This window comes from Amblyomma americanum, chromosome 1 (genome assembly GCF_052857255.1).
Source record: "Amblyomma americanum isolate KBUSLIRL-KWMA chromosome 1, ASM5285725v1, whole genome shotgun sequence".
NCBI classification, from domain to species: Eukaryota; Metazoa; Arthropoda; class Arachnida; order Ixodida; family Ixodidae; genus Amblyomma; species Amblyomma americanum.
In genome coordinates, this window is record NC_135497.1 from 337,044,450 (window position 1) to 337,065,724 (window position 21,275).

Sequence of the window (21,275 nt, forward strand, 5' to 3'; positions counted from 1 at the left end):
ATTCGTATTTTATTTCCAATCTTTCCTTAGAATGAGCAGCTTGCCTTTCATCCCTAAGTTCCCGGTTAGATCGCGAGTCATCAACGAACCTACGTGCTCGACACATAATTATGTCTCCTTGATATTTTTCTATGCTCAAACGCTGTAACTGTGCTTTAAAATTGTTGATATCGCCAAGATACGCTTCTCCAGGAAATACGTCCACTTTATGCAGCTCATTTAGGATGCGACGCAGCTCATGCAGGTCAATACGGTTCAGAAATATTGTTCGTGATGGTACTTCAATGACGAAATTCTTAGCCTCGTTTTTCAATAGATCCTCCTTTTGAAATACTGAAAGATTGTGCCTCGGCCATGTATGCTTGCAGGCAAACTCTAGGAGCGCGCTGAAAATTTTTTCAGGGCAGAAATATATGTTCAGCTACCAGAACTACGACAAAGGTTAGATAATTCACCGAGTGCACCTTCCTGTGAGACCAGACATCATGCAGTGATCTCTGAAAAATATCGGACGCACACAATAGCACCGCACACTCGATAACGAGTCAACACAAACGTAGACACTGTTTGGCCGAGTGCTTGAAGATGTAAAATGTTACACAAATCATCATCAACATCCTTGAAGTTATTTTTTACGATCCCAACGACCTTTCCACGATGCAGAAGCAAACGTGAAGGCCAGGACATGATAGTCCGATACACCTTCTGGTGGCAACACTGTAGAAGTTTCGAGCGCGAGCTACCATCTTTCAGGCCTTGGTCGTTGGCTGGTGATTACGTGAGGAGAGTGGGCTTTTGGGAGCCGTCACCTCGCGCTCGTAGCTTGCACTGAAGTGCCGCCGCAAGTTATCTACGAGTAGCGCAGTATGAACCCCTATGCGTGTCCGCTTGTTCTGCGCTTGGACGTGGTCTCTTACCGATACAAAAGTGTGGAGACTACCATCTGTAAGATGTCACTCAATGCGCACCACCTTTCTTGAAATTAATCTTTGCTTTCACATACTGTCACCGCGGAGCCAGACTGATTTTTTTTTCAAAGCTGCTGGCTTTATGGGAGTAGTCAGAAAATCATATTCATGCAAAACAGTGAGTGACAGATACGCGTGAAAGATGTACAGCTTCAATAATGCGAAAGATTTTCTAGGCTATGTCGACGGGGCCGTGTCACCAAAGTGTGTCACCAAAACGTGTCCGAAGCGATTGTGACTTTCTCTTAAGAGATGGCATCAAACGAATGGTTGCGATCGGTAGACGCTGTGTGGGGATAATGCGCAAAAACAGGTATGTCAATAGGAGGATTAGTTATTTTTTAGAGCCAAGAATGTGAAAAAAGCCGAAATAGCGCGAAGCTCGATATAGTAACTCCACGGGAAAACAGCTGTGGATAGCAGAATAGTGGGAAAATACTCAAAAAAGTGAAAATAATGCTTGAATAGGATTGAAACATGTTTGGTGAGTGGTAATTAATCGAGCAAAAAGTATGATTGACAGATTAATTCGTCAATAATTTAGAAGCAAATTTTAATAGACTCAATAAGAGGCAAAGAGAGGCGACGAGTGTTGAAGAGGCGTCAATGCATTCGCATTCCTCCAGTGCGGGTAGCCGCAGTGATCTCTAACATTTTTCATGTACACAGTCCCTCGTAATAGCCGTAATGGCCTGAACGGTAAGAACAATCCCTCCCACTCCGATCAGAAATATCTTGCTATCTACATCCCCGTTGGTCTCATAAAGAGGCATCCCAGACATCTGTGCAGGCTTGTAGGATTCACTGGGTATTGTCACTCGATCCACTTTTACCCGTAGGAGATCTGCTGAGTGCATACACTTACGACTACAATGGCCAGTATGGACATTCTTTTAGATGCTTACTTGTGATCTTGTTTTGAACAGGAACACGCAAACGAAATAAAACAGGATGGCAAAAGAGAGGAAACCTCTTTAATAAAAGTAGAGGTTTGCGAGGAATGTCTACATGGCGAGTATTCTGTACTGCCGGAATTATCTTCACGTATGTCAACCAAAATATGTCAACCAAAAAAGGATACTCTCCACAGGCGGAATGACGCATGTAAACGTAGAAGGAGGCCTTCTCTATGGTGCACTATCTGTATCTGTGCAATGCAGGTTTGGTTAAAAATGAACCACAATAAAAATAACAGTTGGGATACAGCTACGCTCTCTCACACTCTCACATGTACCAAAAGGGAGCGTTGTGCATGCAAAAAGCTCTTCTAGTCGCACAAACCCACACTGAGCGGTGGAAAGAGCTCTGAGATTATTCGTCTTTTTCTTCTCTTCCAGCCGTGTTTAAAACCGCAAAAAAAACAATTTTATGCATGAAATTATTCTAAAGAAGACGGAGACCTCAGAGAGGGGGAAAAAATTCTCAGAACAGCGCAAAAAATCCGCTCGCGAAATTAATGAACGGGTTGTTCCGACATGAAAATATAGGCAGAGGAAAGCCTCCTTCGCCCTGGCACCTGGCGCGTCAGAGTAAGAAATGATTCCGTCCTGCAAAGAAACCGTGATCATACTTCTTATCTTGTGCAACAGAATCACAAAATACTGTTCTGTCACATATTACTCTCAGGTCAAATGACGTTGGAGTCTTCTACGACATTTTCTCTAGAGACCTTTATTTCGGTTGCCACACCCACGTGTGGTCGGATCATTTGTTCACAGAAAAAGTTGAAACGAGAAAGAAGATTGCACGCGTACAGCTCGCGCATAGCGGCAAGAAGCTCGCCTAGAACGTTGTGTGAGCCCGAGCGCGTTCTACGGCCGGTTGGCAATCGACTTAAAGGCCCCCCTTAGTAGATCGGCCAGAGCTTTTCCTTGAGAATATAGCGGAGAGCGAAGTGAAGAAGCTTGGCACTGGAGGACCTTCGTGTCGGCTGCAAGAACCCCCGATCAAGGTATGAGCTGTTCACGCACCGACTCCGCCAAGCAGACACTGTTTGTCGCAAATCCGTCGCCGTTGTAACAGAAATACTTTCTTTACTCGTCCTTTTGGTCAGGACATGCAGGGGCCACAGCCACTGGCGATGCTTCACACCGGGCACGTGCGTGCGGGGACCTTCAACCGCAACGTGGCTTGCATCGCCGACCTGTGGCCTTCGTTCGCGTTCCTCGTCTACCGATCCCATCTGCAAGAGGACACGAAGCGTAAGCACGCCTTCCCATGTACGGGGCTTCGTTTAAAAATGGCCGCAACGCAAACAGCATAATTAATGCCGGCATGATATTCGGGATTCTAGTGCGTTGCTTTGAACTGCCACAGTTATCGAGGGAACATTCGACAGTGTCAGCTTGCGCAAGACCAGATGCTCTTGCTCTGAGAGGTAAGATAAGTATGCTATTTTGTGCTGCAAGACATTCGGTTGCTGATTCTCGTTGATACCTGTGATGTACAGGAAGAATGAAAGTAGTACCATAAGGCTGAAAATGATCATGACCGTTTAAAACCATCACTACTGCTGGCACCGGTAGAATCTGTCATCGCAGAGCGGCTGTGTAGGATCACAGAATTTCACTGCCTTTGCGTGGTGATTGCACTGCTACCGCCGCTTTTCCCAATTTATCTGTTTTGAGACAGCTTTAACTCCATAACTATTGATCATATATCCCAAATGCTCGTATGCAGGGTGAGTAACTCTTGAAAATTTCCCGATCGATTGCAGCAACCCACTTCTCACGCGTATTACAGCAATACAATACGCGTTCCAACAAAACTTAAGGAAACCGAAATACTTTGGGCAGACACAAGCCGCGTTGACACTTTCGCAATAATAGCGGCACGCCCTCTTCATGAACATTATGGTGTGACGGGTGTAGAATTTCCCACCGCGGACTTTTGTGCTAAGACGATGGTTACGAATATGCGACTGAAGGATGGGAATAGATTGCATTCTTATGCACCTAGAGGAGTAATCAGTGATTCGGCTTTATAGAGACTGCGTTTGAAATATTCTGTTTGAAAATCCACCTTGAACACGTGGAGCTGATCACGAAAGTGAGAAATAACGTTTCACCGGACTCATACTCGATTCAGCGACATGTTGTGCTAAGGAGGTTTTATTCCCCTGCCGGATTTGCCAAGCGTTGAGAACAACAAAGGCATCCGCTGCGGCTCTTCGTGATATCGTATGGCGATGTAAAATTGGTGTACTGCAGCGGTATGCGTACCTCGTACGCTGAGGCAGGCAATAAATATCGGGTGTTTGAGAGCTGAAATGGCGGCGAAGTTAAGAAAACCGAAATACTTTGGGCAGCCGCAAGCCACGTTGACACTTTCGCAATAATATTGGCACAGCCGCTTTTTGAAACTACGCCCTCTTCATGAGCATTATGATGTGACAGGTGCCGAATTTCCCACCGTGGAATTTTGTGCTAAGATGCCTTCCCATCTACGGGGCTTCGTTTAAAAATGGGCGCAACGCAAACAGCGTAATTAATGACATGCCGGCATGATATTCGGGATCCTAGCGCGTTGCTTTGAACTGTCACAGCAAATCAAATTAATCGCAAAGAAACCATTGTCGTCTCTCCAGCACGAGCACGTTCTCCATATTCGTATACAAAAAGTGTGAAGGCGTATTTTATCCCTTTTCTAATAAATTTCTAAACTATTTCTCTCAATAAATAGTCCCGCAGTGCGGCTGCGAAAGCAATTGCTCTCTACGCGCAGCCAAAGACAGAGAATTAGCGTCTGCCCCTCATCGTTCATGAGCTAGTCGCTTGATGAGACAAACCAGCGGCTTGAATTAAGCTTGAGCTAAAACAAAGGGCTGAAAAATAAGAACCAAATGATCCAGCAAAAGCTTTTCAAGGCCGATATGGACCTGGCGGAAACTCAGGCTGCGCTCCTTAATTCTGAACAGTGCTCGCGAAACAGAAACCTAGAAACAAAAGGAGTTATGGATGAGCCAAATGAAAATCTTGCATAGGTGCTTGAGAAAACTAGTGCAGAAATTGGCGAACCCTTCACACGGAATGACATTGTGAGTCACAGGGTGCCGATCAAAGATGCAAACAAGCAAAACATTATAATTCAATTTCAGCGCCATGAAAAACGTGACAAAGCTCTCTAGCTCGCTAAAAAGAAACGACTGACAAATACTACCCTAGACTTGACTTGAGAGGAGCCATTTTCATAAGCAAACACCTATGCGCAGCTATGAAAAAACTTTTAGGCATTGCTTCTGCCCGCAAGTACGAGCACGGCTGAAAGTTCGTATGTACACGAAACGGTTCCATTTTTGCGCTGCGCACTGCGTCATCCGCAGTCATTCCGAATACTCGAGAAACTAATTTAGACAAAATCAGCAGCGATGCGCAACACACTGTCACCATCGGTCGTCCCGAACAGCGATGCTTCTGCATAGGAAGGTCTTCTGATACTTATCAATTTTCATATCAGAAATGGCTAGTGCTTCCACATCTGAAGACATCACTAAAGGGATGAAAGAAAACAACATAGCCAAGTGTCATAAACTGGTGTATTTCAATGCGAGATCAATAGAGTCAAAAAAGGAAGACATATCTGTATTGCTTAAATCTTGTCATCGCAACTTTGATGTCCCTTTTTTTTTTTTTTACGGAGACGTGGTACAACCAAAAGTCTTAATATTTTGCGCTACCCGAATATCACCATTTCTGTTTAAATCGCATAGACAGGAGAGGCGGCGTGTCATTACTAACATTGTTATCGCATTGTGAAATCTTAAATGAATATATCCTTATCACAGACTACGATATGCTTAGCATGAAAACGGAAAAAAAAAAATGTTTGCAGCGGAATACCACCCTCCCGCCGGTAATGTTGGCTTTTTCTTCGAGTTCTTTCAACGCTTTCTTTGTTACACAAATCACTCGCCATATACATGAACAATTGGAGGAGATTTTAATATAGATCTATTCAAAACGTCTACCCAAGGCATAGAAGTTCAATCACTACTCGAGTGCAACGGCTTTTATAATGTAATTACAGTACCTGCACGAGTCACTTCATCATCGTCATCATTGCTCGACTTGTTCCTTACAAATTCATCTCATAAAATAGTAAAGTCTGGAGCTCTAGCCTGTGACATTAGCGACCACCTCCCCATATTTTTGTTCTTACGGCGCAAAGAGCCCATGTATAAAGACACATCTGAGCATGTATCGCTCCATATCATCTGAAGCATTAGCATCTTTCAAGCAAATGATTACACAGACTGATTGGAGAGATATTTTGGACATTTTAGATACGAGAACAACATATGAAACATTTTTAGCCGGATTCCAAGCAATATATGCTGATTGTTTCCCTCTAAAGCCTTATTGTCAGCCTAGAAAAAGCACGGAACCCATGGATTACACGGGAGTTGATGAGGCAAGTAAACCAGAAGAATAAACTTTATCAGCGTTTCATAGTAACACGCGATCCGTTAAAGTGGCTGGAATACATATTATTTCGTAATAAACTAAACAGCGAAAAAGAGAAATCAAACACGGAATACTACCACCTTATTTCTTACGCAGACTGTCTACGGAAGAAAGTATGGAAGAAATTAAACAAATTATTAAACTCAACGAGCACTCCGCGAATTTAAAGCCTTATCATAAATGACAAAGAGACACATGGAACAGGACTTTCCGACTGTTTTAACAATTTTTTGCCGAAATAGGTGGAAACAGTGGGCGTAGCAGATAGACCGCTCAAATACAAGCAAATCTTAAAAGCATACCCCTTCATCCTACCGGTGCAAGCGAAGTCAGCACTGTATTCCAATGCATTAACTACAGTCGTAGCACGGATGGAGATGTTTTAGAGATAAGGCCTATTAAATATGAAATTGGCCATATTGCACCTTTGCAAGCATATATATTTAATTCAGCACTCTCCGCAGGTGTGTTCCCAAAGAACATGCAATTAGCGAGTGTTTTAGTAATTCTTAAGGGAGGTGACAGAAACAATATAAATAACTACCGTCCAATTACCATTTTACCAATGTTTTCTAATGGGCTGGAAGGAACAATATTCGAATGGATTATTTTTCTCAAAAACAGTCTGTTAACTGAATGACAGTTTGGATTGAGGAAAAGGCGTCCCGCAGAAAGAGCTTTGCAGAACCAAAAAAGGCATTATCTTAGAAAGTATAGAAAAGAAACTAATGATTTTGAGAACATATATCGATTTCAGCACAGGCTTTGATGGTGTTAATATTGTGACGAAGAAAACGATGAACTCTGCAGTGGCGTGGCCAGGAGCACTCGCACTAGACCAGCAGCCATTAAATCATCTCATTGCCATCGATCGTCGTGTCTCTTTCTTCGGCTGGCCGTCACGTAACAATATCAATCTAATAATCGACAAGCTAGAAAAGTATGGTTTCTATGGTACGAGTACTCGGCTAATCAGTTCGTGCTTTTCCTCACGCTCACAGTTCGTTCAAAATTAATGAACATAGGTAACAAATCCAATTTATACAAAGTGGTGTGCCACAGGGCAGCATCCTTGGTCCCTTCGTTTTTCTATTTTATATAAATGATGTAGTGTTAACTGATAATTTGTCTTGATTTGTAATCTAGGCTGATGACTGTAACATGTTTTTTAGTGGAAAAAATCTGACCGGTATTCTACCGCTCGCAAATTCCATTTGTTTTCGGTTGCAGGAGTGGTCTGAGAATAACAACCTCTTATTAAATGAATCAAAAACAAATTGTGTTTTGTTTTTGTACCTGGTAAATGTGTGGAAATGCCTGAAAGCATTATCATTAGTCTATATAAATATAATAGACACATCTATGAAAGCACTTGGGGTTGTTTTCTCTGAACACATGGTTTGGAACGACCAATTCCTTGTTCCATTCCGTGCTCACTCACTGCGCACTGGTGTGGGGAAACAACAGTGCACAAAATTTAAACAGACTAATCATACTACAAATAAAAAAGCGGTTTGAGCAATAGAAAATGTTCCATTCAACGCACATACTAGAACTCCGTTCTACAAATACAAAATAATGAAAGCCGATAACAAATGCGAGTACAAACTACTAAACAGTTACTTTACAGCGATACAGGGCAAGTAAGATACGCTCCTCTCATCGGTAATCTCCACAAACAAGAATACATATACCCTCATCGCCATCATCTGCCTTCGAAAGTTCCTGTCACGTGCACAAGTTATGGCCGCCAAGCGTTGAATACGCACTCCCCCACGCCCTATATGACTTCGAAAAGGAAGGTATAGACATTGGGGCACTTAACAAAGGCGACACAATGCATTTGTTAGTTAACGACCATTATTGTAACTAGAGACTACACTTTCTTTTTACTCTGATTTATTTTTGCTTTTCCTTGTAGAATGAGCAAAAAATGAACTTTTGCAGTGCTGTCATTGTTGCCAGGGGGGTTGGAGATTTGTCAAGCTGCTATTGTGCAGCTTTTTCTCCCACCAACTTTTCGCCTTGTATATTTTATTTTGTGAAAATAAAAATGAATTGATTTATTTATTGATTGATTGATTGATTTATTGACATCTCCAAATCGTATGTCTCGTCAATATTTGCCTTCTCGCTGATCGAGACCAGCCAGTCATTGCAAATTAGGCCATGAAAGAAAAAAAGTCAAGAGCAGCACTTCAAGTAAATCGATCCGAGCATCCTTTGCGAGGAGACCATATCACAGTAGAGAAGAATTGTTGCAAAAAAGTGTACCGGAGGTGCGCAGAAGAAAAGCACGTGCACACTTCTCTAACCGCCTAACTTCTGTCTGTGGATCTACAGCTGCCTCCGCAGTGGTCCGATGCCTTTGGGAGCTGCTGGTCATCAACGCGGAGTTAGAATTATTCAAGAAGGAACTGAGGCGTGCTGCGTACGACGACTGCTGTGACGACTCCCACGGCGACCTCCTGAGCGAGTACTTCTTCCGCACCGACCCGCGGGCACTCGCGATGGCCGCCCATGACGGAACTGAATGGCCGCCGCAGCCGGAGCAGCTGCCGCATCCGGTGCCGCAGCCTCAGCAGCAGCCGCAGTCGCAGCCGCAGCAGCAACCGCACCCTGAGCCTCAGCCGCAGCCGCAGTCGCAGCCGCAGCAGCAGCCGCAGTCGCAGCCGCAGCAGCCGACGCAGCCGCAGCTGCAGCAGCAGCCGCAGTCGCAGCCGCAGCAGCCGACGCAGCCGCAGCAGCAGCCGCAGCAGCAGCCGCAGCAGCAGCCGCATCCTAAGCCTCAGCAGCAGCCGCAGCGGCAGCAGCAGCTGCATCCTGAGCCTCAGGAGCAGGCGCAGCAGCCAAACTCGCAGCCTCAGCAGCAGCCGCAGCCGAAGAGCACGGAAGCTGCGTGAGTGACTGTCATCATTAGCAGCACAGCAGCAGATCGTTGGCTAAACAGTGACGTGATCGGCTTTATGAAGTTTTCGCTCCGGAAAGCAATTAAACCAAAACCCAACTTAATGCAGCACCTTAAATTTTGTCCATTTTTGGGTGAAATTTATGGTAATGCGGGCAACTGTAAAGTTGTTGGCGGGCAATCATTTTACCTTCACACATAGTCTCTCTTCCATCTCTTCAGCACTGATTTAACTTGAGGTTTTATATTCAACACCTCAAGAATGAGGGTTCCACTGTGTCAGTGGTCACTGCACAGCGGCTAGCGTTTGTAAAGAAATTTAGGATATATATAAGAGGAAATACACAGTACGACTAGTTCGATTTAAGAGAAGAATCCTAGTGTAGCAATACGTCTATTGACTCAATCACAATTTGAAAAGAACAGCAGAAACTTTCAACCCACGAGCCCTTCATGGTCCACTGTGTCAGTGGTCACTGCACAGCGGCTAGCGTTTGTAAAGAAATTTAGGATATATATAAGAGGAAATACACAGTACGACTAGTTCGATTTAAGAGAAGAATCCTAGTGTAGCAATACGTCTATTGACTCAATCACAATTTGAAAAGAACAGCAGAAACTTTCAACCCACGAGCCCTTCATGGTCCCCTGCAATCTGCCAAACCTATCCACCCTTTAAGTTGATGTAGGCCTTGTACAACGACGATACCTATTTGCAGTACGAAGCATATTGCCAAGGTGGTTCACAGAACAGTGACTTTGGTTCACGAGATTCCTTTAAGCTATGTCTCTGCTTGTATAAGGCAGACCAATGGTTGCCTTAACGGCCGGCTGAGAGCTCACACAATCACTCTGTTTCATGTATGCCGTGCCTGTCATAGCGGTGAAAGCGTGCGGTTGTCGCCTGCACCTCAGGAACGCAATTGTCGTTAGACGCGCTTGAGAAGGTATAATCATGTACATTCTTGAGGTCTCATCGGCAGCTATAAAGGCCCCGTGCTTCAGTGTTCTTTCTGCTGTTCTTCGCGAACGAGTGCTTATCTTGTTCAGTTTTTGTTATCTACACTTTTTTCAGTCGTTTCACGAAGAGCAGGATCCATTAATAATTTTTTCGTCCACTTTAGAAGCGATCTTTTAATTTTTTATGTGTGTGTGTGGCTTTTCGCTGTTCATGTTAGCACGGATATACGTGTATTATTCTCTGTAAAGACTGTTCTAAATTTAACTTAAGCGGGTGCACTTGCGCGTTCCCTAGCTTGAGAAGGTTACCTTGAATATATTTGCAGCCAGTTAGCGTTCGTCTTCTCCTGTCCTCTTCTTATTCTGTCCTTGTGCGTTAAGCCTCGGCGGCACCGCCACTGCTACTGGCATTTCAGCGTTGCGGCCCGTTTTCTATTGGCTTTTCGTGCATTCTGGACGCTCGAGCCGATGCCGAGATTTGCGCGCAAGCGGGGCCTTTTTTGTGTGCCTTTTTTTATACCCATCGCACTCGTGACAGGCGACGCTGCAGAAGAGCTCTTTAGCTTACGCCTGCACTCCCCGCAGCCTGAGCCCTCGCGCCAACATAAAGTAATAGGAAATGGCAGATTTTGAGTCTCCTGCCTTAATACAAAATTCCTCCAGATTTCTCACCCCGCGTGTTTGGACTCATCCATTCAGTGCGTGTAAAACGAGGCGCTCCTTATTAATCGCGTTTGATTATTTGTATCCATTTCTTTTGTAATTCATTTCTTCGTTCCCATAAAATGTAATTTCGCGTGCATTGCCCCGCCGCGGTGGCTGAGTGGTTAGGGCGCTCGACTACTGATCCGGAGTTCCCGGGTTCGAACCCGACCGCGGCGGCTGCGTTTTTATGGAGGAAAAACGCTAAGGCGCCCGTGTGCTGTGCGATGTCAGTGCACGTTAAAGATCCCCAGGTGGTCGAATATATTCCGGAGCCCTCCACTACGGCACCTCTTCTTCCTTTCTTCTTTCACTCCCTCCTTTATCCCTTCCCTTACAACGCGGTTCAGGTGTCCAACGATATATGAGACAGAAACTGCGCCATTTCCTTTCCCCCAAAAACCAATTATTATTATTATTATTGAAGTGCAGTCATGACAAAAAAAAAAAAACAAACGAGCCTTTCCCTATTATGAAAAAGTGGCTGTGTCTGATGATTTCGAACAAAATGGAAAATATCTCTCGTAACCAAGAAAATAGAATGGAATATGGCCGCAACAGCAGTCCGTGCAAGTTGGTTCATTCTTGCAAGTTAAACTGAATTTGTAGTCATTAAAATGTACGGCGATGGTGCAATCATTGGCCTCATTAAACAAAGTGTCGTAATGATATGTTTAGAAACAAAATGAGAATCATTTCCCATACGCAACTAAATGAAGCACAATATAGCCCGCATCAAAACTCTCAAGAAAAGCATCCTCTTCGCTTCATCGTGTAGGGCGCATTCAATGTACGGAGCCCGATACGGTACGTCGGAGCGGTATGAGGCTCTATATTCCCTGTATCAAGTTAGCTGCTGCGGGCGATTGAGCGAGTTGCGGGTCACCGCTCCGAGGGTGAAAAAGGACGTGTGGTAGGAAAGAGTGCGCCCCCGCAAGATCACGCGCTGCATTGTGTCTGTTGCCTCACGTAAACTTCGCAAGTTCGCAGTAGGCCACTGATCACAACAATATTCGCCAGCGGCATGGCACCGGCTAGAAAGGTTAGAGGATAATGATATCCATCGAAATCACTTTGAAAATCGACGGAGCAGGAGTTTATGGAGGATTATAAATTCCTGGCAGTAGAGGGCTTATCAGTCCGGCCAACTGTCGTGGTAGATCCAGGCATAAGAGGGCAATTTATTCGAAGATGACCGGATTGTGATACAATACATTTGGCTCTCACTTTCCAATTAATGGAGTTTAAGCGTCCTACCAATATCCCTCCACAGGGAAGTATATATTAGTTGCATACTGGCAGTAGTCACCAAAGGCGTCAAAGCGTAGTGCTTGAGGACGTGCCTAGAAGTGAGGATAAAACAACGCTTTGAGTGGTGGGAAGATAGATTAGATGATCAGAAGAGATAAAGTGCAGCGTGGATTCTGCAGCTCGTCCGCGTCCGCCTCGTGTAGCAGCAGCGCCATCATCGAGGCGGCCATTGGCTGTCCACGCCGGCTCCTGGTGACTCAACCGCTCTTATTCCTTGCGTACTGGTTAGCAATGTCCTGGTTCCCCGATAATGACACCAAATGTAGCATTTTTAATGCATTAACATTAGAAGCCACGGAGTGAAGAAAAAGAGTTGTCCGCCGTTGCATTCTTGTGTACACCACCTGCCAGCTTTAAACCGCCTTCCACGCTTGGGAGGTGGCAAAGAGGAGAGGAGGAACCCCTCTCTACACTTGAGGAAAGGAGCGGATGGGCCTCTTGCCAGAAGCCTCACTATGAAGAAGAGGCAGCGTCCGGCGTTGTGGTGTCTGTGCATCAGCTACCACTTGCCATGGTTCAGATAGCCGGACGAAGAGAGGAAAATGAATATCGATTTTGATGAAAGGAAATGGCACAGTAACAGTCTCCCGAAGCGCGGAGGGCACTTGGACAGCGATGTAAGGACGGTATAGAGGAGGGAAGGAAAGAAGAACGCAAGGAAAAGGTACCGTAATGGAGGTCTCCAGAACAATTTTGAGCACCTTGTGATCTTTAACGTACACTGATATCGGACAGTACATGGGCTGCTTTCGCGTTTCGCTTCAATTGAGACGCGGCCGCCGTGGTCGGCATCGAACCCCAGTATTCCGGCTCGGTAGACGAGCGCCTTAACCACTGAGCCCCCGCGGCGGGTGAGAACGAAATCCCACTTACCCTTTTTCGGCTGCAGGAGGGAGAGGCCAGAAGGTTGCTGCCACAAGAAGAACCCAGAGATTGGCTACAGTTAATGGAGGAGGTTCTTAGGCGGGCGGAGGAATGCGCATACTGAGGGTGGTTGACTCGGGAACTGCCCAGCGGGTGGCTACTGTGGTAGGTCAGGGCCAATCAGCCAATGCCAATTAACTTTTGTTGAACAATGGGCTAAGCCGGCAATCTTAGTTCCGCACGCAAGAAGTCTTACTACTCACCCATTGTTGTCATACAATGGAAATTAAGTGCCTTTGTAATTATTTGCTTGATGAATAGTGATCGATACTTAATTTGTTGTCGCAGCGGCCCCAGTTCATCCGCGTCCGCCTCGTGTAGCCTAAACGGCATCATAGAGGGCGCCATCGGGTGCCCACGCCGTCCCCTGTTGCTGGGCCGCTTGTCGGGGTTCCCTCCCTGTGGGCGAACGCCCGCCGTGCAACTTCAGCTGCGATCCGACGTGCTACAGTGCACTGTTGGAGGCGCCCATTGACGATGGCCTGCTTGTACCACTTCCCGGTTTTCGAGCAGGCCACCTGAAGGACCGCATAGGTGCTGCCTCATGACGGATATAAATATCTTCAAAGTCCTCCCTTGAAACACCTGTGTACAATGGCAGCTTTGTAAAATCATTCGTTCCTTACAGCCGCGATGTATGTTATGTTAAGTTATTCCCCTTTAAACTCCAGCGCAGGTCGAAGCAAACGGCCGTGTTGATATTCAGGCAAAATCATCATATAGCCCATTGGCATAAAAGCCGACCGTGCACGGCACGAAATTCAGAACGCGTGTGAATGAGGTCGCGACGCATATATGAGAATATTTGTGCTCATGGATGACGAAACGAATGTGACCTATGAAAGTCATGACTCCTGACCAATGAACGTTCTGCAATGTAGCATGACTCAGCACTTTGCAAGCAACGTAATGTATGGCTATAGGGTTTGAACAAAGTGTGCATAGTAATACCTCGTAGTCAGTCATGACTCATGATTCAGTCATCTGGTAACGTGGCTTGACTGCGCTCTTCAATCCTTTCGCATTCCCACACGTAAGCAGTCTTAAGTGTGCCGTATTGCTAAGTGTTTGTTTTTAGTTAACAAACAGCGCTGTAGGAAGCTATTTAGATAGCGCTGAGGTTTAGTGTACTTCATGTGAGACGTGCGGTCGTCCACACACTGGTCTAGAGCACTCGACAAACGTATCAGGGGAGCACACTCGGAAAGAGATAAAATGACTTTGGGGTGCATGAAGCTGGTTGAATAAGGTACTAAAAAAAACGATATTTTGAACCGTTATTGCTTATTTTTCAAGGGTTTTCACGTTACAAACACGGGAATGCCACACCCACCACCCGATGTAGGTAGTCGACTCTAAATTATCCGCTTCAGCACTTGCCATAAGCTAGCATTGGCACGCCTCGTACTTGCAATGCAAGGATGGCTTGCTCGTCTTTAGCACCTATTTTTTGACCTCGATACCATATGACGCGTCTCTGCTGTACACCAGACTTCAAATGCAATTCTTTAGAGTCAAGCATCATACTTTGTTTCAGCGGTGCTGCTGCCTAGTCCTCATGGAACTCTCTTGTCCCTCACGTAACCTAGGGTCCTGTGTGAGTGCAGTGGCGAAGCCAGAAATTTTGTTCGGGGCAGGGGGAGGGGGCTTATGTTCCAGCGCGGCCTCCTCATAGAATTTGTGGAAGGATCAAACTCAACAGTAATAACTGATTTGTCATTGCTATTGACAATGCCATTGTGTATTAGATAACGCTACGCACTCTCTAGACAAGTGAAATATGTATTTTTTAAAATAAAATAATATATTAGTTTGTCGTAAAAATCGTGGCAGAAATGATTACAAAACATAAAACTCAGCAGGGGACAAGACATCGGAGAGAAAGAAACAGGACGAGCTCGTCATTTTTGCTTCTCTCCTGTGTCTTGTCCCCTGCTCAGTTTTATGTCCTTTAATCATGTCATACGAACTATCCCCCTATTGTTCACTCGTGGCAGACATAACTGATACCAATGCTTCCATGTTTTTGCGTATTAATTAAGTAAAGAAAATATCACACGAAGTCTAGAACTATATAGGTCCGGAAGCAGCAAAGCAGTGCATGCTGCTGATATGAAAAACGTAAAGGCCATGAAATTAGCAAGCAGAAGACAAATATTTTAGTGAAAGTTTGTCGTGCAAGAACCTTTACATTTTTGCACACATGCAACGGCTAAGGAAAACTCTCAATGACGCTGTCCTTCGCTCCAGTGTACTCTGCAGCAGCAGCTGTCACTTGTCATGTATTGCAAGTAATTGAATCGAAATTTTAGTCGCAACAGTGAGCCATCGATAGGCCCTTGAGAGTTTGTGCCAAGATGGGGCTCCTTGCGTTACATGACTCCAGGTGTATGGGAATTGTCACGAAATCCAACCAGAGGTGGCAACGTTCGCGTCAAAATGTCTTTTCTAGTCTCTAGAAGACACTGTAGGTGGCATAATCCAGAATGACTTTTGGCGCGGGTGGTTGCTTTGGTCAGCGGTGCCTGACAGTTAGAAAAAATTTCGAGGGGAGGGGGAGGGGGCTTAAGCCCCATAAGCCCCCCCTCCCTGGCTACGCCCCTGTTGGAGTGGTACAAAAAAAATACGGGACGATACGCCTTATAATTTCATAATTCTTTAAAAGTTCTTGGATTTCCCCTCGATGATTATTTCGAAGTTTTGTCTCTGAGCTGAGCGTTCACACACGTGGCAGAATTTTTCGGGAACTGGGGGAGGGAGGGGAGGTGGTGGTGGCAGAGGTGGGTGGCAGGTGGCCCTTCATGGAAATTAGGGTTCTGTGAGCTGAGGGAGATGATGGCTAGGTGGACAGCCTGCTATCTCAGGGTTAGGGTGGGGACATGGTTGGTGGGTGCTGCTTCCGGAGGGGAGCTGGCTTTACCACTGCATCTTTTCAATTCGACCTCGCTGTGCTTTTTCGTTCCGCTGCTACGAGGGCTTCTCTTCGGTGGATGCTTTGTGGAGGGTAGAGGTCCGTAGGTTGCGGGGGGGGGGGGGGGGGCGGAGTTCTTGTGGAGGGGAGAGTTGCGTTGGTGAGTGGGTCAGTGGATATGTGTCACCTCTTGAGAATGAAGGTGGACATGGGTGGATAGGAAAATTGAGTGTCGTTGTGGATGGGGATGGACAGCCCATAGCAGGGGATGCGGTTGGGATGTGGCTGGTGGGTGGTGCTTCTCGTGGGTGGAGGCTTCTCTCCCCAATGCTGCAGACCAAAGGATAAAGAGAACAACATTGTCGCATTCTGGCAGTTTCACTGCTTTCGCACTAAAGCTGCCTAAAGTGGACGAAACAAGATTAAGACAACACAGTGAGTGTGTTATATTCCTTTCACTGCAGTAGGAGCAACAGTGCCAATTTGCGAACTTGGCAGTTATCTGTGTGAAACCTCATTGAGTGAAGCCTGTACGTGAAGCCTCCACCTTCGTGAAGCATCGCCCAGCATCCAGCACACCTCAGGTAGAGCTATGCCCACGCACCGACCGACACCCTCGATGCACCTGCACTATCCCACCTATGCTTATCCAACTCTAACCTTCAGAAACGCCACTCACCGCCAGAACACCTACCTTCACCCTCCCACAACGCCTCCACCCAACTGAAGCCTACACTGCAGACGAACGAAAAAGCGACGGCGAAATTTTAATTCACAGACGCAATCGGAGCGCCAGCTTCCCACCAGGCGCTTTACAAAAGAACCACCTCTCCACCTCATCCCCCGACCTTGGCGGCTGCCCGCCCTCACTGCGGCGCGCTAGTGCTCCCGATCTGCGTCATGACCCACTCCCCGAACTACTGGGGCATTGGGAGAATTACACTTGACCATGGCGCGTTGCATTGAGAGTTCTCGTGGAACTCGGACGCGAAAGAACAGACACGACAAAATGATTTATATGCGAACTGTTATGCCGAAGATGGTGTGACGCGGTGGCGCCTCCTTATCAATGAAGCTTGCTATAATGTAGCTCAAGTGTACACTAATACGTCTGAAAAAGGGTGGACAGCTGGGCGAGTTTGTAACAATTCAATGTGGGTGGTTCAGAGAGAACTAGACGCCGCACAAAAGCAAACGTCGGCGTTGTCTTCTTGCTTTTGTCCGTCGTCTAGCTCGGGCTCTACAGCCACAGTGACCAATACGTCTCGCACCTTTGTTACGTAGATATTTTCGCAGTTATTTGCGCAAATATTTACACACACTTTTTCATCTTAGATCAGATATCCAATGCGAATTTTTTTTCTCAATGTTGGGACCGCAGACTTCGAATCTTACGCATTTTGCAATTCTCTAACGCTCTGTAAAAAGCACCGAGAATTTGAGTTTTCGGAGCATAAGTAAACTTCGCGCTATGGCTTGTAATTGAAATGCGAGAAATAGGATGGGACTCAGAACAGCGTCTGACAAAGATACTTTGTTCCATGTGCAGAAGAACACATCGCCCTTTTTCCTTGGAAGTGCACCACACTGACTGAGTTATTTTTTTCTTTGTCCTCTAGGTTCAAGGGACGGCACGGTCACAATGACTTCCTCATTGTAAATAATGTGTGAAATAGACGCGACATAAAATCTTCGTCTGTGCCTCTCAAGTGCCGTCTTGATCATGGTGTTCACGGTTTGCACACACTGGAATGCTGGGCCGAATTCCGTGCGTGCGTGACCAGCACTTCATTTTAAACAATTTGCCTGCGTGCACTCGACAGTACCTGTCATTGTCGGCAGTGACATCCATACAAACGCTCAAAGAAGAAGTCCTCTGTTTTGGCTGCACAGCAGCTGGACACCGAGACTTATCTGCGACAAGGCGCGACAGCTAGAAATCTGAACATAGGCCAGAGGAGCAAAAAGCCGATGTGTATTGCCTGTCAACAATGACAAAACCGTATATTTCACTCAATACGCAAGATTACTGCCTCTCGAGCTCGGGAAGGAGCTGTGGGAACAGCATCGACAACTGGGAATAAGCGCAACAGCCTCAAGAAGAATTGCATGTTCGCGTAGATGGTGAGCGGTAACAACAAGTCTCCGTGTAGATGCGGCCAACAAGCCGCCGCAATATAAGCACCGTTTCCTCGAGGCTGGTCTCGAGCAGTCGTCCCGGATGTTCTATGCGCGAGCGAGCACCGGGCTCAATCTTGCCTGTCTCTGGTCAAGGTGACGCCGAAATCGGCCTCCCTAGTTGTGGACCCTGGCGGCACGGTGTTTGATCAGCCTACTAACACGCCCCAAGTTTCGAACTGATGATGCCTTATATCTTGCTGTGTTCTACGGAGTGCCCTTGCCTTGAGGACCTCAATGACGATCAGAAGAAATGAACTCAATTTTTTACAATACTGCGTGGTCTATTCAGGCTGATAGATGCTAAGGAAATGGGGATCTATAAGATTCGAAATTCAGTAGTTATCGGGAAGTAAGTTTGATCAATATGGAATCCGCAGCATCATGGGTCGTTCCTCGTCGTCTTCCTCGTGTAACATTGGTTCGCAGGCCGGTGCACAACAGTGACAGTGAAACTAAAAGGAACAAATTGGTTTTTCACGAACTACTCATCGCTTAGGGTATCACTTCCTTTTCAGGATTTAATCGCCAAACAGCTTTCATCATTGCGCCGTGCGTCTTCGCACCTTCATATTCCGCCAGTATATTTGCTAGTTCCTTAATGCGCGCCATATTAGCGTAAGGCCGTTATATGCTCTTGACGTTGACGTATAGGATGCATTTCAAATCCATTCACCTTAAGTGCCCCTTATCTCCTCTAGGCGGCTGGATGCCGCATTCGCGGTTTCCGAGGCGAGAACGAGCGATGCCGACGGACGGTGGACTGCTTCTTCCTGAAGTCTCGTGTTTGTTGTGTATTTCAAAAAAAGTTGTGCTTTTCTTGCTTTCTTTCGCAGTGTTTTGCATTGTTATCGTGTATTAGCGGTTGTTGTATAAAAGAAACAAGCAAGCTGAACGCACCTAATCAGAGCATGATCTGGATAACCCTGTAATAACAGCGAAACCGAGGAAAACGTTTATGCAGTTTTCACCCTGCTGCGTTAAAGGGGTACATAAACGTACATAATTACACTACGTTGTTGTCTGGCTGTTGTCTTCTGAATGCCCAGAAACAACAGTGGAATCACGAGGCCAAAGCCATCTTAAATCTTAAATTTCGCTTAGCAAAGAAAAGGAGAGCGACAGCGGATATGCGTGGAACGTCCCTCTAACGGCCGCTTTTAAACAGCTGTAGTTTGAGTTTCAAGTGGCAGGCAGCCGACGCTTCTAGTCATTTAAATATTCAGAGTTACACCGCGCGAGAGAGACTGCGCACGAGAGAGACTAATGCTGCAGCACTTCAGTTTTTCGATCTGTACAGCGCGAGACAGTTTTCAACAAGAGGTGATTTTAACCAAACTCCATAGCGCAGCGACGTTTGTGGAGCTGCAGATACTGGAAGGCAAAATAATTTTCGTGCTAGTAATGTGTATGTTTAGAACTACGAGAGAAGCGGCTGGTGAAAACAGCGAATACTGCAGCGCATGCGTTTTTCGATGTGGAGAAAGCGAGAGAGGAAGGCGCTGTTAGAAGTTAACTGCACCCAGCGTCAGGAATAAAATCCCATTCAGGCATAGCAGTTTAATTCGTAGTTTATGAAATAGCAGTTTATGCACTTGATTAAATAGTAGTACCACACCTTTTCGAAGGGCTCATATATGAACCAGAACACCGTCGGCACTTCATTGCGGTAGTAGCACCCCCTCCCACCCCCCTACCCCCCTTGCTTCGGCTCGATCGAAACATAAGTCTGTAAAGTGATCACTTGGAAGTCTGCTCGAGCTTATAGCACGGCATGCGCCTCACAAAGCACAGCGTTGGCGACGCTAGCGCAACGGCACAACACGGAGCTGAGGAGAGCGGTGTTGGAACTGGGCCTCGCAGCCTGCTGCCACTGTTGCGCAGTGCTCAGCGGTGAAACAGTCAAGTCAACAAAGCATTTATGTACAGTATGTACAAGGACGTTCCATAATCTGCACAGGCGCCGAGAGCACAACGGGCTCACAAAAGAGTGCTGCTCCCATTCAGCACGGCTCGATTTTTTGCCGTTAAACCTTCAATCAGATCACTCCACTGGTCACTGTTTGAATGGGACGAATGGACCAGAGGGGCTCGACCGTTCAAAGTCTGCAGCCGGAAACGGCTGCTGGCGAAGACATAGAGAAAGGCGAAGCGTCAGTTCAATCTCGAGCCGGCGCTAGCGAGAAGGGTCGGCGAGGGTGATACCGTGGGCGAGCCTGGATGATTCATGCTGCAAGCAGTGATGTGGCCGAGTGTCCGGGCTGCCCGGGCTTGCTTTGCGCGATGGCGTGCGCACGGCGCTGGTTTCCACGGATCACGGCGGAATGCGTGCTCCGGCATAACAGCAGACAAGGCTCCGTACGTGCTGAGTGAAGCGACGTCCTGCCATCTGCTAATATCGTCCCATCGAGATGCAAAACACATTTCTTATAAAAACATCTTTCCCGAAAATTTTGCTGCTCTCCTAACTCTGCTGATGGCGCAACAGTAAGACATTCTCGTGGAAAACGACGAGAACGATGAAAAGACGAAATGCCAAGTGAAATACTGAAACTGAAACTGAAAAACCGCTCTAATGTCACATTTCATCCACTGCCAAAGCCTGACTTTGCGGTCTGCGCTGATTACTTCCGGTGGCGTCACTTTCGGGTGCTTGATGCGCCATCCAGCCCGCTAGTCGACATCAATGGTTGTGCTGAAGATTTGAATTGCTGCGTGACACAACTTTTTTTTTGTTGCGATTTGCTAAGCCAGCTTTCCAGCAAACGAGTGTATTTTACAGCAGTGCAAGTGTTACAGACCCAATTATTTTCCTCAGACAAGGCAGTAATTGAGTTATTGCAATCAGATTACTGTAATTTATTTACTTTTACCACCTATTTTTAATTCCCTGAACTAGTTTCTGGTGTAGTAATTTAGTATAGTAATGAATTGTATTGCGGCAGTATTTT

At 46.2% G+C, this 21,275-nt stretch overlaps 1 protein-coding gene across 1 annotated transcript; it reads left to right on the forward strand.

Annotated features, from left to right (window-relative positions):
• The first annotated feature begins 2,730 nt into the window (after window positions 1-2,730).
• On the forward strand, window positions 2,731-13,758 carry LOC144099465 (uncharacterized). The gene is made up of 4 exons (XM_077632792.1): window positions 2,731-2,919; window positions 3,022-3,169; window positions 8,774-9,329; window positions 13,524-13,758. The coding sequence occupies exons 2-4, from the start codon at window positions 3,025-3,027 to the stop codon at window positions 13,708-13,710; spliced, it is 888 nt and encodes a 295-aa protein (XP_077488918.1). The 5' UTR covers window positions 2,731-2,919; window positions 3,022-3,024; the 3' UTR covers window positions 13,711-13,758.
• Window positions 13,759-21,275: the final 7,517 nt, after the last annotated feature.

Excerpts from the sequence above, each read along its gene's own strand:
- LOC144099465 (XM_077632792.1), top strand. The coding sequence starts at position 3,025 with ATGCAGGGGCCACAGCCACTGGCGATGCTTCACACCGGGCACGTGCGT. Across the intron at positions 3,170-8,773 it reads TCTGCAAGAGGACACGAAGC|CTGCCTCCGCAGTGGTCCGA; the intron begins GTAAGCACGCCT and ends GTGGATCTACAG. Across the intron at positions 9,330-13,523 it reads CCGAAGAGCACGGAAGCTGC|CGGCCCCAGTTCATCCGCGT; the intron begins GTGAGTGACTGT and ends TTGTTGTCGCAG.